The sequence below is a fragment of the Phodopus roborovskii genome, unplaced genomic scaffold (genome assembly GCF_943737965.1).
Source record: "Phodopus roborovskii unplaced genomic scaffold, PHOROB, whole genome shotgun sequence".
In the NCBI taxonomy this organism is placed as follows: domain Eukaryota; kingdom Metazoa; phylum Chordata; class Mammalia; order Rodentia; family Cricetidae; genus Phodopus; species Phodopus roborovskii.
In genome coordinates this window covers 7617458-7630897 of record NW_026125281.1, presented here as the reverse complement: position 1 = coordinate 7630897, position 13440 = coordinate 7617458, and the positions used below count along the sequence as shown (strand labels likewise).

The window sequence follows — 13440 nt, the reverse complement described above, 5'->3', positions numbered from 1 at the left end:
CAAAAATCTAACATGCAATTCTTTTCATTAATCCTCAAGGTAAGGTTGTCTAGGTAACAAAGCAAGTATTTTATTTTCTGCAATCTCTACATGAGACTACTGATTCTCAGAAGAGCTGTTTTTGATGCCCAGGGTTAGAGAGAGAATACAGCATGTCAGGATCAGGCCTCCCTACTGCCAGCCGCTTATCACACTACCTCAATCTTAATTTCTTTGGGTTTCCTATTTTTCTTCCAGCTTGGTCGTTTTCTAACATACAATTTCTAAGCAGGCAAGCTTGATAAAAACCCATTGGAAGGATGTGCTTCCCTGGATCTCTTCTTGAATCTTTCTCTACACCCTATCATTCTTGTGCTGGGGTGGTGGGCATCTAAACTTTCTGGGAGGCTGTGGGATAGTCCAGGAGCAGAGGCCTTACCTAATACATGCAATGCTCTGGGTTGTCTCCAGCACATGGACAAAAACAAGAAAGCTTAACTAGTTAGGTATTCATGGAGACCAGCAGTCAACAGAAACGGTGCATGACTCTGATCAGAAAGAGCTAGCAGAGATGCCTGGATTCTAGCAGGAGTGGCTAGCCTCCATTTTCACTCCTGGGCTCCTAAAGACTTCCCCCAAGAAGCAGGTATCAAGGAAAGAATTGCCTAATCATGGGAGTGGGCATAAGACTCGATTCGTCTCCAGCTCACTATTGCTCCTATGTTTGTAGAAATTCTAAGCATAATATGGAATTCCATTCGTCAGCCTTCACCTAATGACTCACCTCCTAAAATCAAATCCTTTCAGATACAGAAATATATCATGGATAATGAAACTACACTTATTTTCTGAAGATACCAACAAGATAGCAAAACAGTGTCTTTGGTCATAAAATAGCCAAACTCTCTCCTCAAAGAAATCAGGTGAGGGTTGCTCTTCACATCCTTTTCCTCCCCGACCAGAAAGCATTGTGCACATGGACAATCCTTCATTCGGTCAGTCTACAAGCTGCAAAAGAAATGAATTCTGCGGTCTCATAATCACCAGAGCCATCATAACCTTGGGAGCAATTGTATTTTATCATGGTGTTTGTTCTTTTCTTTTAGTCATATGATGTTAGAGCACAAGGAGTCTTGCCTATATGTGAGAATCGGTTGAGACAACGTAAGCCTGGAGCCTCTTTTGTTCTGGGAGAGCCAAGGGAGCGTGAGAAGAAGGGGCAGTTAGCCAGACTGTAGCCTTCAGCCTTGAACCACATGGGAAAAGAAAAGCCTGGAACTGAAAGCATCCACTTGACTCTCCCTTCGTGAGATCTAACTGCTTCCTTTTAGCTCAGCTATCCTCAGTAGTCATTTGGGTAATGGATACAGGAGATGGGTGCATAGAAATCATGACATTCTTACCAAACCCTTGCCTCTTCCTTCAACAAGTGGGTTGGCATTTGGCTGATGGGCTCAGAACAACCTTGTTCTGAAAGTAGAAAATTATTCATGCTTCTAAGAATGCTTTTTTGTAGCCCTCTTCCTTCCTGTCATTTTAAACAACTTATCCCTGCCCTGAAAATTCTTACATAGTTCTCCACACTGTTTTTCACAGCACATCCAAAGCATAGGTTATACTTTGGAATGTAAAGCCAGAATGATGGATAGCAGTTCAGGGCATTTAACCTACCTCACTCACCTGCTGACATGTGCTTGTAGGAAGAAAGGCTGGGTTAGGGAAGAGAGGGGCAATACAAATAGAACATTCCATGCCAAGCAGAGAATTTCTGTCTGTTTGTGTGGCAGACTGAAGGTCAGGGGAAACACACAAGACACATGTGAGGAGCAGGCGCCAGAACCAGCTGCATATTTTAAGACACGAGGCAACCTCTGTCAAACTGAAACACTGGCCATGTGAGTGGTTTAGTCACAAGGAAAATGAGACACAAATCACTGCTTAGGTCGAAGAATATGATTTAAAGTGTAGAAAATATGGATGGGAAGCTGGTTATGGTGGTCCATGTCTGTAAAACCAACAATACCTGCAATGTGGAGTCAGAAGGATTGGTAATCATGGGCCAGCCTGGGCTACAAAAAGAAGGTCGAGAATCGAATTTAAAAGGGAGTTGTTGCTCAGTTGGTATAGTACTTGGCCTAGTGTCCACAGGACATCAACCGCAGCAACACATAAACAAGGAAGAGCCAAGCTAAGCAATAACCCCAGCACTTAAGAAGCTCAGACAGAAGAAACGGAAGGTCAAGATCATCCTTAGTCCTGGACTGCCTCAGATCTGTTCTCAAAAATGCAGAACGGTGTGGAAGGACCTCCAGCATTCCTTGCGCTCACCACACTGTTTTACCACGAGTTTTTTTCATGATCCAGTCAATGATCCTTGGAAGCAGATGAGGCATCTCATTTTGAGATATTGGTTTGTCTTCATACCTAGCAGAGACATGTGTTTTAACTCCTTGCCCTGCGTTTCTCTCCACAAGACATCCACATTATCTACAAATAGCAGCATCAAGTTGGTGGAACTGAGGCAAGTCTTGGGCTACCATGCATGCTCGAAACAAACATAAATCCATGCAGCCAACTTTGAGTGCCTGTTTATGGAGGTACGGGAACCCTGTCTGTAAATCCCTGTCACACTACAGTGCCTGTATCAAAGCAAAGGATGGGGAGAGTCATCCTGGTGGCTCAAGAGAAAGCCGTCACCCAGAAAGAATGTGTGTCCCCCATAACGAAATGCATGCAACACACGGTGCAATGTTTTTCAAAGCCTTCTCTTTCAATTTTTTTCTTAAGCAACAAAATTTAATTCTGTCCATCGAACCAAACAAATGTCAGGGTCATTTAGGACTTGTCTTTGGTTTGGTTTACAGTCATGACTGGAATAAGAAAAATGTTAAAGCAAAACATAAAATGTTAGTTAGTTCACAGCAGCACGTTGATTCTCGATGACATAAATGTTAGAGAGAAAGGGACCTTGGCGATTTCAAATCTTCAAGAAGGGTGGATCAACATCACATAGATAGTTTCTTGAAATAGCCACTTCCTTTGCCGCGTACAAACATAAGTCTACTTGATAACATTGAGAGGAACAGCTTGGCTCTGCTAGCTCTGGAAGCCAATTCAAAGTAACAGGGATTAAACATCTGAGTTAGTCATGTCCTAACTTGTGCATGGCTGTCATTAGGGTTCATTGTACTTAATGTACATACCTATGTTTAGAAGGTTATCCTCTAGCTGTGAGCAAACTTTCATGTTTACTATATTAAAATCTCTCCAATAAAATAATAAACATGTGTTGGGTTTATTGTACCAGAAAAGTCACCTTGGGTATATATGGAGTAATTTGTCTGAAGAATTGTCCTTCTAAGAGAACTCCAGGTTTACACAGGATATTTAAAATAAGTCATTCCTCCAAACTGGAAGCAAATGAGTTCTAACGCATGGATTTTCAACATGAAATAGAAAAATAACTCACTTTAGTACCTTTGGTTTTCTTAGTACACACATAGGGATGCTAAGAACTTCAATTGTTTGTTTATTTGTTTTCCTATAATTCTCTTTCTTCAAGAATGTACTTTGGACCATTTCATATATCTGTTAACTTTCCAAGTGTTAAACACAGTCATCTTTATTAGGTTGCAACCATCTAAACTATAGACTGCATTAATATTACATATCATTTTGGTGTTAAAAATAAAAGTAGATTCTTTGTCTAAAGATTGAAATTTTGTGTCTAGGGGCATGGCTCAGTGGTACAGCATATTCCTAGCATATGTGACATCCTGGATTTGGTTCCTGGCACCATACTTTTTTTTTATTTTTTTACTCAACATTTATTTCAATTAAAAACAATCTTATTTTACACATCAATCCCAGTTCCCTCTCCCTCCCATCCTTCCATTCCCCACACCACTCCTCATCCCTCCCACACCCCCTCTATACTCCTCAAAGAGGGTGAGGCATCCCATGATCTCACAGCCAGGGAGTCTAATGCACACAGCAGAACATCAACAAAAGACCCATAGTGGAGGTGGGCAACTGTGCTTGTTCTCTGACCACCACACATATACCTTAGCAAATGGGAACCTTCAGACCACACACACACACACACACACACACACACACACACACACACACACACACACACACACACGCACGAGAGGCGAGGTAACATGAATACATAAATGACCCAGAGACTAATATTGGGGCTCAAGCTTCAAGCTGAAGATCAGAAAAGCAAAGCAGCTGCCCACCACCTTCTTACCTGTACCTTAGGCTGAATGGGCTGACCTGTCTCCAAGAGATCTTACCAAGCCTCAGACTGTAACCTCTCCTCAGTGTGGCTGGAGAATGAATGTCTCTCTGAGACCTTGCTTCTGTCTTAAATACTTCCCAAATGTTTGGATTAAAGGTGTGAGCTATAACTCTCTTTTAGACTGATTTACTCTTTTGTAGATCTTGAACTCACAGAGACCCATCTATCTCTCTTAGTCCTGAATCCTAGGATTAAATGTGTGTACCAGCACCTCCTAGCTTCTGGCCACTGGGATTAAAGGCGTGTGTCTGGCTTCTATGGCGTGTGGCTGACTTTGCTTTCTGGATCCTCAGGCAAGCTTTAATAAATCATAAGTAATACATCACTACAAAGAGGTGAGAGAGAAAGAATTCAGAAGTACTAACACTAAGTTTTCACAGTCTAGTAAGTATTGACCTCAAGACCTTTGATGATTGTGCTTTGAAATTTTAACTACATGCTGAGTCTTTACGTAAAACGGTCACTATCTGGTTATTTTTCTCAGAGCTAGGTACAAAATCTTACTAATAACACCTGTCAAGGTTAGAGGGCATCAGCTCAAGGGTTCACGTCTTCATGCTGGACTTTTGTTCGTGCGAGGTCATAGGTAAAGGTCAAACCAAACCAAGGTTGCTCGGATTAGGCAGAGTGTTTCCTATTTGCTCCCAGTGTACAGATTTTTCTAAACAAAGAGGTACACCCCTGCATTGTTCTCTGACTTTAATCAGAACCAAGGAATCCCCCTTCGCATTCTCTATATTTTGTATGGATTTACAGATTTCCCACACACCCTTTCTTGATTTTTGTGTTGCTATACTAAAGTCTTGGTCAACTCTGTCAACTCTTGTATCAACAATCTGGCTATCTGGCTCTTTTTTTTTTTTACTTAGCAATGTCTGCCTACCATGCAATTGTTACAGGAATTGCAAGCAATTCCTCATACTTGTAAACCAAGACACAGACAGGTTACACAGAGAGGTCCAAGGTCTCACAGAAGAGTAGCACAGCCAGTCTCAGAGCTTAGTCTGCAGACTCCAAAATTTGATCGCTAGATCCTCTTCTTAACTTCTTTCTGGCGCCATATTCTTCCTTGCCTTTGTGCTGTCCTTTCCTCAGCCTGGGGCATCTGTCTGCCCTGTACTGACATCTGTCTGGTCTTCAGAGTCTTCACGAAAACTGTCTTCCTGAATGAAGTTAGCCCATGATCTTCCCCCAAGTGTTCCTGGCCAGGAATCTGCACTCCAAACAAAGGCTATCTCAAGTTGCGTCTCATGTCAATGCTGACCACGTGAGAAGTATCTGTTCTATTGAGGAGTACTATCTGGCGTCTCCTCTTCATATCCGGGTTCTGCATTAGTACGCATGGCTGTAGAATAAAGCTTTGAGGTTCTCTATCAAGCTTATGTAGCATGTAATATAATTCACACAAGCAAATACAAAGTGGTTAAGAAAGCGAAAGTGCAGCTAGCTAAGAGAGAAGAGATTATCACCGCCTCCCCCCAGGAAAGTATGCCAACTACATAGAGTCCTCATCCAAATAGTAGTTAACCCACACAAGTGTGCCTCAGACAATGGCAAGTAGGGAGAACTCAGGTCTTATCAAATTGCAAAAATCAAAATGTGCATGGTGCTATTAAGCAAAATTAACTCACAAAGTATTTGTGTTCCTTAGCAAGTTCTGGGCTGTAAAGTGACCTCTGCAAAACCTTTCTGGAATAACCGAGATCATTCTCGCATCCCAAGAACCACCAACGCATGTGCGGTTGCCACAAAACCAAAGAGGATTTGCTAATGTGGACCTCTCTCTCCTTTCCAGATCCTGGCCATCGTGTCTATCCTGTTCATCGTACTTTCCACCATTGCTCTGTCTCTCAACACACTTCCGGAGCTGCAGGAAAATGATGAATTTGGGCAACCCAGTGACAACCGCAAGTTGGCACATGTCGAGGCCGTATGCATTGCTTGGTTTACCATGGAGTACCTTTTACGATTCTTGTCGTCGCCAAATAAATGGAAATTCTTTAAAGGCCCACTGAATGTCATTGACCTGCTGGCCATCTTACCATATTATGTCACCATCTTTCTCACAGAGTCCAACAAAAGTGTGCTGCAATTCCAGAACGTGAGGCGTGTGGTCCAGATCTTCCGAATCATGCGCATCCTCAGGATCCTGAAGCTTGCCAGACACTCGACTGGCCTGCAGTCTCTGGGCTTCACCCTCAGGCGGAGTTACAATGAGTTGGGCTTGTTAATATTATTTCTGGCAATGGGGATAATGATATTTTCCAGCTTGGTGTTTTTTGCTGAGAAAGATGAAGATGCTACCAAATTCACCAGTATCCCTGCATCATTTTGGTGGGCCACCATCACCATGACCACTGTGGGCTATGGTGACATTTACCCTAAAACACTGCTAGGGAAAATTGTGGGTGGCCTCTGCTGTATTGCAGGAGTCCTGGTAATTGCCCTTCCTATACCCATCATTGTGAACAATTTTTCAGAGTTCTATAAGGAGCAAAAGCGCCAGGAGAAAGCTATTAAAAGGAGGGAGGCTCTTGAGAGAGCCAAAAGGAACGGCAGTATCGTTTCTATGAACTTAAAAGATGCCTTTGCTCGAAGTATGGAGCTGATCGACGTGGCTGTGGAGAAGGCTGGAGAGTCAGCCAATACCAAGGACTCTGTGGATGATAATCACCTATCTCCAAGCCGGTGGAAGTGGGCCAGGAAGGCTCTGTCGGAAACAAGCTCCAATAAGTCGTACGAGAATAAGTACCAGGAGGTTAGCCAAAAAGACTCCCACGAACAGCTGAACAACACTTCTTCCTCCAGCCCACAGCATCTAAGTGCCCAGAAACTGGAGATGCTATACAATGAAATCACCAAGACACAGCCTCATTCCCACCCAAACCCGGACTGCCAAGAGCAGCCCGAGAGGCCATCTGCCTACGAGGAGGAGATCGAAATGGAAGAGGTGGTCTGCCCACAGGAGCAGCTGGCTGTGGCACAGACTGAGGTCATCGTGGACATGAAGAGCACCTCCAGCATTGACAGCTTCGCCAGCTGTGCCACTGACTTCACAGAGGCCGAGAGGTCTCCCCTGCCACCACCCTCTGCCTCCCATTTGCAAATGAAGTTCCCCACTGACCTCCCAGGAACAGATGAGCACCAAAGAGGCAGGGCGCTCCCATTTCTAACCCTGAGCAGAGACGAGGGGCCTGCTGCCAGAGAGGCCACGCTGGGTTATGCCCCAATTGATAGAACTGTGAACCTGGATGCGGGGACTTCCCACGGTCCTCTGCAACCTGACAGTACCGCTGACAGCCCTAAGAGCTCGCTAAAAGGGAGCAACCCTCTCAAGTCCAGATCCCTCAAAGTGAACTTTCAGGAAAACAGAGGCAGTGCACCCCAGACCCCACCCAGCACAGCCAGGCCACTGCCAGTAACCACAGCTGACTTTCCGCTCACCACCCCTCAGCACATCAGTACCATCCTTCTAGAAGAAGCCCTCCCCGAGGGAGAGAGACCCTTGCTGGGTGCTGATGTCTCAGCACACTGTCAGGGACCTTCCAAAGGGTTATCCCCTCGATTTCCCAAGCAAAAACTGTTTTCCTTCTCTCCTAGAGAAAGAAGGAGCTTCACTGAAGTAGACACTGGAGAAGATGAAGATTTCTTGGACCTCCATAGGTCAAGACCAGACAAGCAAGCTGCAGACTCCAGCCCCAACTGCTTAGCTGATAAGCCTAGCGATGCCAGAGACACTTTAAGAGAAGAGAGATGCGTGGGCTCTTCCTCCCCTCAGAACACAGACCACAACTGTAGGCAAGACATTTACCAGGCTGTGGGTGAAGTCAAAAAGGACAGTAGTCAAGAAGGGTACAAGATGGAGAACCACTTGTTTGCCCCAGAAATTCATTCCAACCCAGGAGACACTGGTTACTGTCCCACTCGTGAGACCAGCATGTGACTAGTTATAAAAGCAATAAAAAAAAAAAACTTGTTTCTTAAAAATGCTATTAATAATGCCGTGAACTAAAATATGGGAACCCCCTCCCCTCAAAACAACAACAACAAAAAAAAAAAAAACAGTGCATAATATGTTATTTTTGCATGGCATGAGCAGTTTAGTTTACTGTTTAAATAAAGAGTCAAGACTGCATTTTGTAACAAACAGAACCAAGTCAAGGACAGCGAGCAAATAAAGAACCCTGTTAGGAACCAGTGATCTGCAATGTCTGACGTTTCTGATCCTTTCACACTGGAGGCAGATTTTCCGGTTTTAAGTTTTGCATTACCATGAATTTTAGGATTTGCACATGAAGGGATGAAATGTCATTGCACGTGTTCATGCTTACAGGGATTAAGGTGCTTTGAGCTTGCAAAATGCATAACTTTGTAAATAGGCCTGGATGCAAAAGTGTCAAGAAAGTGTGGGTTCCAGTTTCTGAGACACAGGTACTTTCCGCACAGCCTCTGCCTGGAGGGACTGTCCAGACTTCCTGTTGCAAACTTGCAACCTCTTCTTAGTCTCTGTGCACCTTGCTTTGAACTATAAAGCGCTTACGATTGTTTAAAGGAACACAGTATTTTTATTTATTTGGGATATAATTCAGGAGGTATGTTTCTATGTATTTTTATTTACTTGGAATAAAATTCAGAGGGCATTTTTTTTTTCTTTTTTTGCTTTTGCTTTTGCTGTTGCATTTGTGGTGTTATTTATTAATCATGGGAATTAGTAAGATTTAATGACCAGATATCAAGTATTTGGAATTTAAGCTTAAACTTTTGCCTTTAAATTAAAATGCCATGTCATAGGCTACTAAACAAATTCATTTTCATGAACTTGAAAATGTTTAGAGGGTTCTATCATAAAATAAAATATTTAAATTAGTATCTCACATTTGGAAATCATCTTTAAAATGATTTCTTTTGGCACTGCATACATGGCTGTATTTTCCTCTGGCATCCAACACACGAGCTAAGATCTGTTAAAATGGAAATTCCACAAAATGACTCTTGGTAAACTAAAGTAGAGGCCCCTTAACTGACAGAGCTGGACCCCAAATGAGCTACTGTGCTAGGATCCCAGGTCTGGAAATGTAGCACTAAAACTTTTCAGTATAGGGTAAAGGTGTAGGATGACCCTGCCGGACATAGAAGGGTGTTGTTCTTGCAGACTTTGAATCCTTCCCACGCATGGCAAGAACACTCTCAGTAGATGCAACAACTGGACAGGCTCTCTCAGGTTTCCAACTGCAGAGCCCCCCAGAAGAGGTCAGGACTTGCGTGCTGAGAATCACTTCTGGCACTTTCTCACAGAACACGCTGAAGGCAAAGGCTCTGAGCACTGCAGGTTGCCCTTGGAGTTACTTTGCTTTGTGGAAAGCAAGGCTCTAGTTACTGATGAGCAGCTAGCTACCAGCCATGCAGTCTCCAGAATGATCCTACAACGTCTTGTTATCTCACTTGTATCCAAATAAAAATAAAGACCAAATTATCCCAAGGCCCCCTTAAGATTTCAAATTAATGATTTCTAGTTTCCTGGCAATACTCAGGTTTTGCCTCAGCCAAAAACATAAAAAAATAAAAAATAAAAAAATTGCTTTTTGTGCAAGTATGCATACAGTTCAGGGAACTGGGAAACTGACAGGACGAACTAAAAGCAAAGCTATTGTTTAAGAAAAAAAAAAGTCTACATTTTGTTCTTTTGTTTTTTAAAGAAAAATCATTCAGAAAAAAAAAGCCCAATATTTAGAGTCTAACATAAGTATTTAATATTTCTTAACTTAAAACCACTGGTCATTAAATCTGAGATAAGGAAACAAATGTTGTTTTTTGTTAAAGTCCAAATGGGCCTAATGCTAAAACTAACTTAAAAGATTTCTTTTATCCCACTGTGCTTAGAATTTCTTAATGGTTTTCATGTTTGTTTCAAAACATAACCTTTAAGAGTTTATACTCATTAATAATTGATATTTATATTATGCATACTTCTTTTAGTGTCTAGAGACTACATGTTGATCAGTTTTTGTAAATCTAGAGTATTTGAATTTTCTATATATATAGTTTTTCAAAGTCAAGCAGGTATATCTATTGTTAGGTGAATAGCAAATAAGTTAGGAAGATCATTTCCTTCAAACAGCCTCATGAAGCAGCTATTTTCTCCTATAGTGAATCTCTATTTTTTTTATTATTATTCATCTGGCTTCATACGTGGGCTTATTTCCCTGCCATACGGCCAGTGTCCCACTCTCTGTGTGTCTGTCTGTCAGGCCCTTTACTGAGAACCCCCTTCCATAACACTTAGGTTCGGGACCCTTATCTTAGTCTAAAAGTCTACTGTTTTCCTAAAGAGTCTCTCCCTGTCGTTCTAATGATTTGTTAGGAAGATTTCTGTTTGTTTTGATTTTAAGTTCTCAAGAATTAAAAAGAAAAAAATTCCCTTGGAAATCCCATCTTTTGAGTCCTCTTAGTCCCTCTGATCAGAAGTCTTCAACTAGGAGAAACAACAGAAAAATTTCCTCCAGGAGACCTTTGGCTTGGCTGTTACACATGGAGGTATCTCCCAGAATGCACCTGTGAAGGCCTTCTAAACTTCAGCAAATGGCATCTGACTCAGAGGAGAACGCGTCAGCCTGGAAAGATACATCTATCAAGTACGGAATTATTTCGAAGTCTCTTATGTTCTACATTAAAAGTTCATGTCCATGCTGCAACTTACCCCACGATCTATCTGTTTTAGTATTTTTTAAAATGCTGTTTTATATTACTTGTCAGCAGTAAAACTGACAGTCTTAGGACTTCAAATACCTCTCTCCTATCCCTTGGAAAACACCACTGATGTTCAGAAAGGACTGCCTGAATGGGCTATTGGAAGCTTGTAGTTCTAAGAGTTCATGTCACCATTAGTTAGCTCAGTGGCCAGGAATAAATGTCAGTGAGTTGAAGACAAATGCTTACGGTTATCATTTTCCTTAGTTATGAAAAAGACTGTTTGAATGGTGCCAAAAGACTATTAGACCATTTGAATGGCTCTCTTAACCAGCATAAATTGCCACAAGATGTTTTTATCTCAAAGATCGGAGCATAGGCGTGTGTGTGCATGAGTTCTGGGGTGGTGGTCAATGATAAAGCACCTGCCTAGCATGCATGGTACCTTGTTTAATCTGCAACACTGCAGGGGTCAAAAGACCAGAGGAAGAAAGGAAGAAATGCCATAAGTAGGTCCGCACATACACATGGTGGGCCCCTGAGATTGACTTCATCGCTCTCTGATCATTCTTCTAGAAATTCCCTCACTCTGACACAGCTGATTGCTTCAAAGTAAGATGTGACCAAGCACTATCAATGATGAGACTAGACCTGGTAGCAGACGGAGCAATGTACCTGGTAGCAGAGGGAGTAATGTGCCTAGTGTCTGTTCCCATATTCTCTTGATAACCTTCTTATTCCCGTGCTGGCCATGAAAATTTAACAATTGATTTTCTCTTCCAAAAGGCTTGGGCATGTAGGCTACTTCACAGTTCCATCTCTCTACACAACTTTCAAAATTATCAGTAAAGGACAAGAGAAGTCTGTTCTTTGTTGGGTCCCACAAGGTCACTGGTAGGTGATAGATAGACCCTGACCTCAGGCACGTCATCTTACTTTAATCTGGCATCCTAATATACCACTAGAAGGCTATTCAACCAGTTTCTCCCATCAGTGTCTAAAATTACATAAATAAACAGGAACCATATTGATAACAAGAAGGGTTTTTTGTTTGTTTTGCTTTTTAAGTAGAAAGAAAATCTGCGGGATAGTGAGGGTGTAATAATTGTGATGAACCAAGTTAGGCACTTATATTTGCCTGTTGGGAATTCTGGACATAACTCAGATGCCCCTTAGCTAAGGAGAAAGCCCCGATGTTGCAATGTGATACGTCACATACATGAAGCAGAAGGGTATAAAAAGCCCTAGATCTTCTTAACCAAAAGCAGACGGGGCTAAAATCAGCTCCAATCTAAACTAAAGCACATCATTAATTGAATTCAGTCACTGTGTTGCTGTTTACTCATTCAGATGGCACTAGGTGGACTCTCCCTCTTCCATGCCAATCACAATAGCCCGAGCAAGGGTACACTGTTAACCTCACAGTTTCCTGCCATTTCTGGCTATACCACTGGTATGAAGGTGAAGATACTTGGGTTACTGCCAAAAGGTCACCAATCAGGCTGAAAAAAAAAAAAAAACACCCAGTGATCTCATCAGAGAACTACAGAACATAAATAAATTATATTATTTCCCCAAAGAACCATTTTCCTAAGAAATAAATGAATTGTATAAAGCCCAATTTATAACCATGCTCAAATCATGTTTAGTTTTCATACTTGAAATAACAAATTGTTAATCTGATTGAGTGAGGTTGTAGACTATCTTTGTTATCTGGTAAATTAAAAAATAATATTTTAAGGTTGGGAATATACCTCTGAGGCAGAGCACTTGCCTGCATGAGGCTCTTGGTTGGATCCCCAGTACCAAAACAAAGGAACAAACAAAAAATGAGAGAGAGATTATTAATTAGATTTATTTATTTTATCATAACAGCTAACCGTCTATCACAAGTAACTAGGGTAAAATTTAATACTACCAGGAAAGGATTGAAAAAAATGTTACGTTCATGGATACATTTAAAAATGGAGCATTTTAGTGTTTTCCTTCCTGCAGTCTCTTGGCAACATTACAGGAATATAGCATCATTCTCTACTTAATCCTCTAAATTCCTAACTCCGAAAAGTCAACATTCAAAAGTCCTTTGGCTTGACTCAAAGAGTTTAATCCCTAGGCCCATGGAGATTTGAAAGTACATTGGTTATTTTGCCACTGCAATGTCTTCCTGGAAGGAACACAAAAAATAAGGAAATAAAAGAAAACGCGTAGCAGAAAGTTTTGGCGGTACATGCCTTCATCTTAGCGCCTGGGCGGTGGAGACGGGAAGGCTCCGCTCCGACGTTAAGCACAGTTGTGGCTCATAGTGAACTTCAGATTAGCCTGGCTAATCCAGGGAGACCCTATCCCAGAAGGGAGAGGAGGGGTGGCAGCAGCCCAACATAGCAGTGTGCACCTGAGTCCCCACACTCACGAGTTCAAGGCCAGGCTGGTCTACATATCAACTTTTGGTACAGCCGGAGCTGCTA

At 42.1% G+C, this 13440-nt stretch overlaps 1 protein-coding gene across 1 annotated transcript in view; it reads left to right on the top strand.

Annotated features, from left to right (window-relative positions):
* Kcnb2 (potassium voltage-gated channel subfamily B member 2) overlaps positions 1-8309 on the top strand; it is a 352456-nt gene extending 344147 nt beyond the window's left edge. The window contains exon 3 of the mRNA XM_051196907.1: positions 6084-8309. Within this exon, the coding sequence (XP_051052864.1) occupies positions 6084-8231 (2148 nt within the window). The 3' untranslated portion in view covers positions 8232-8309. The remainder of the gene's footprint in view (positions 1-6083) is intronic.
* The last annotated feature ends 5131 nt before the right edge of the window (positions 8310-13440 follow it).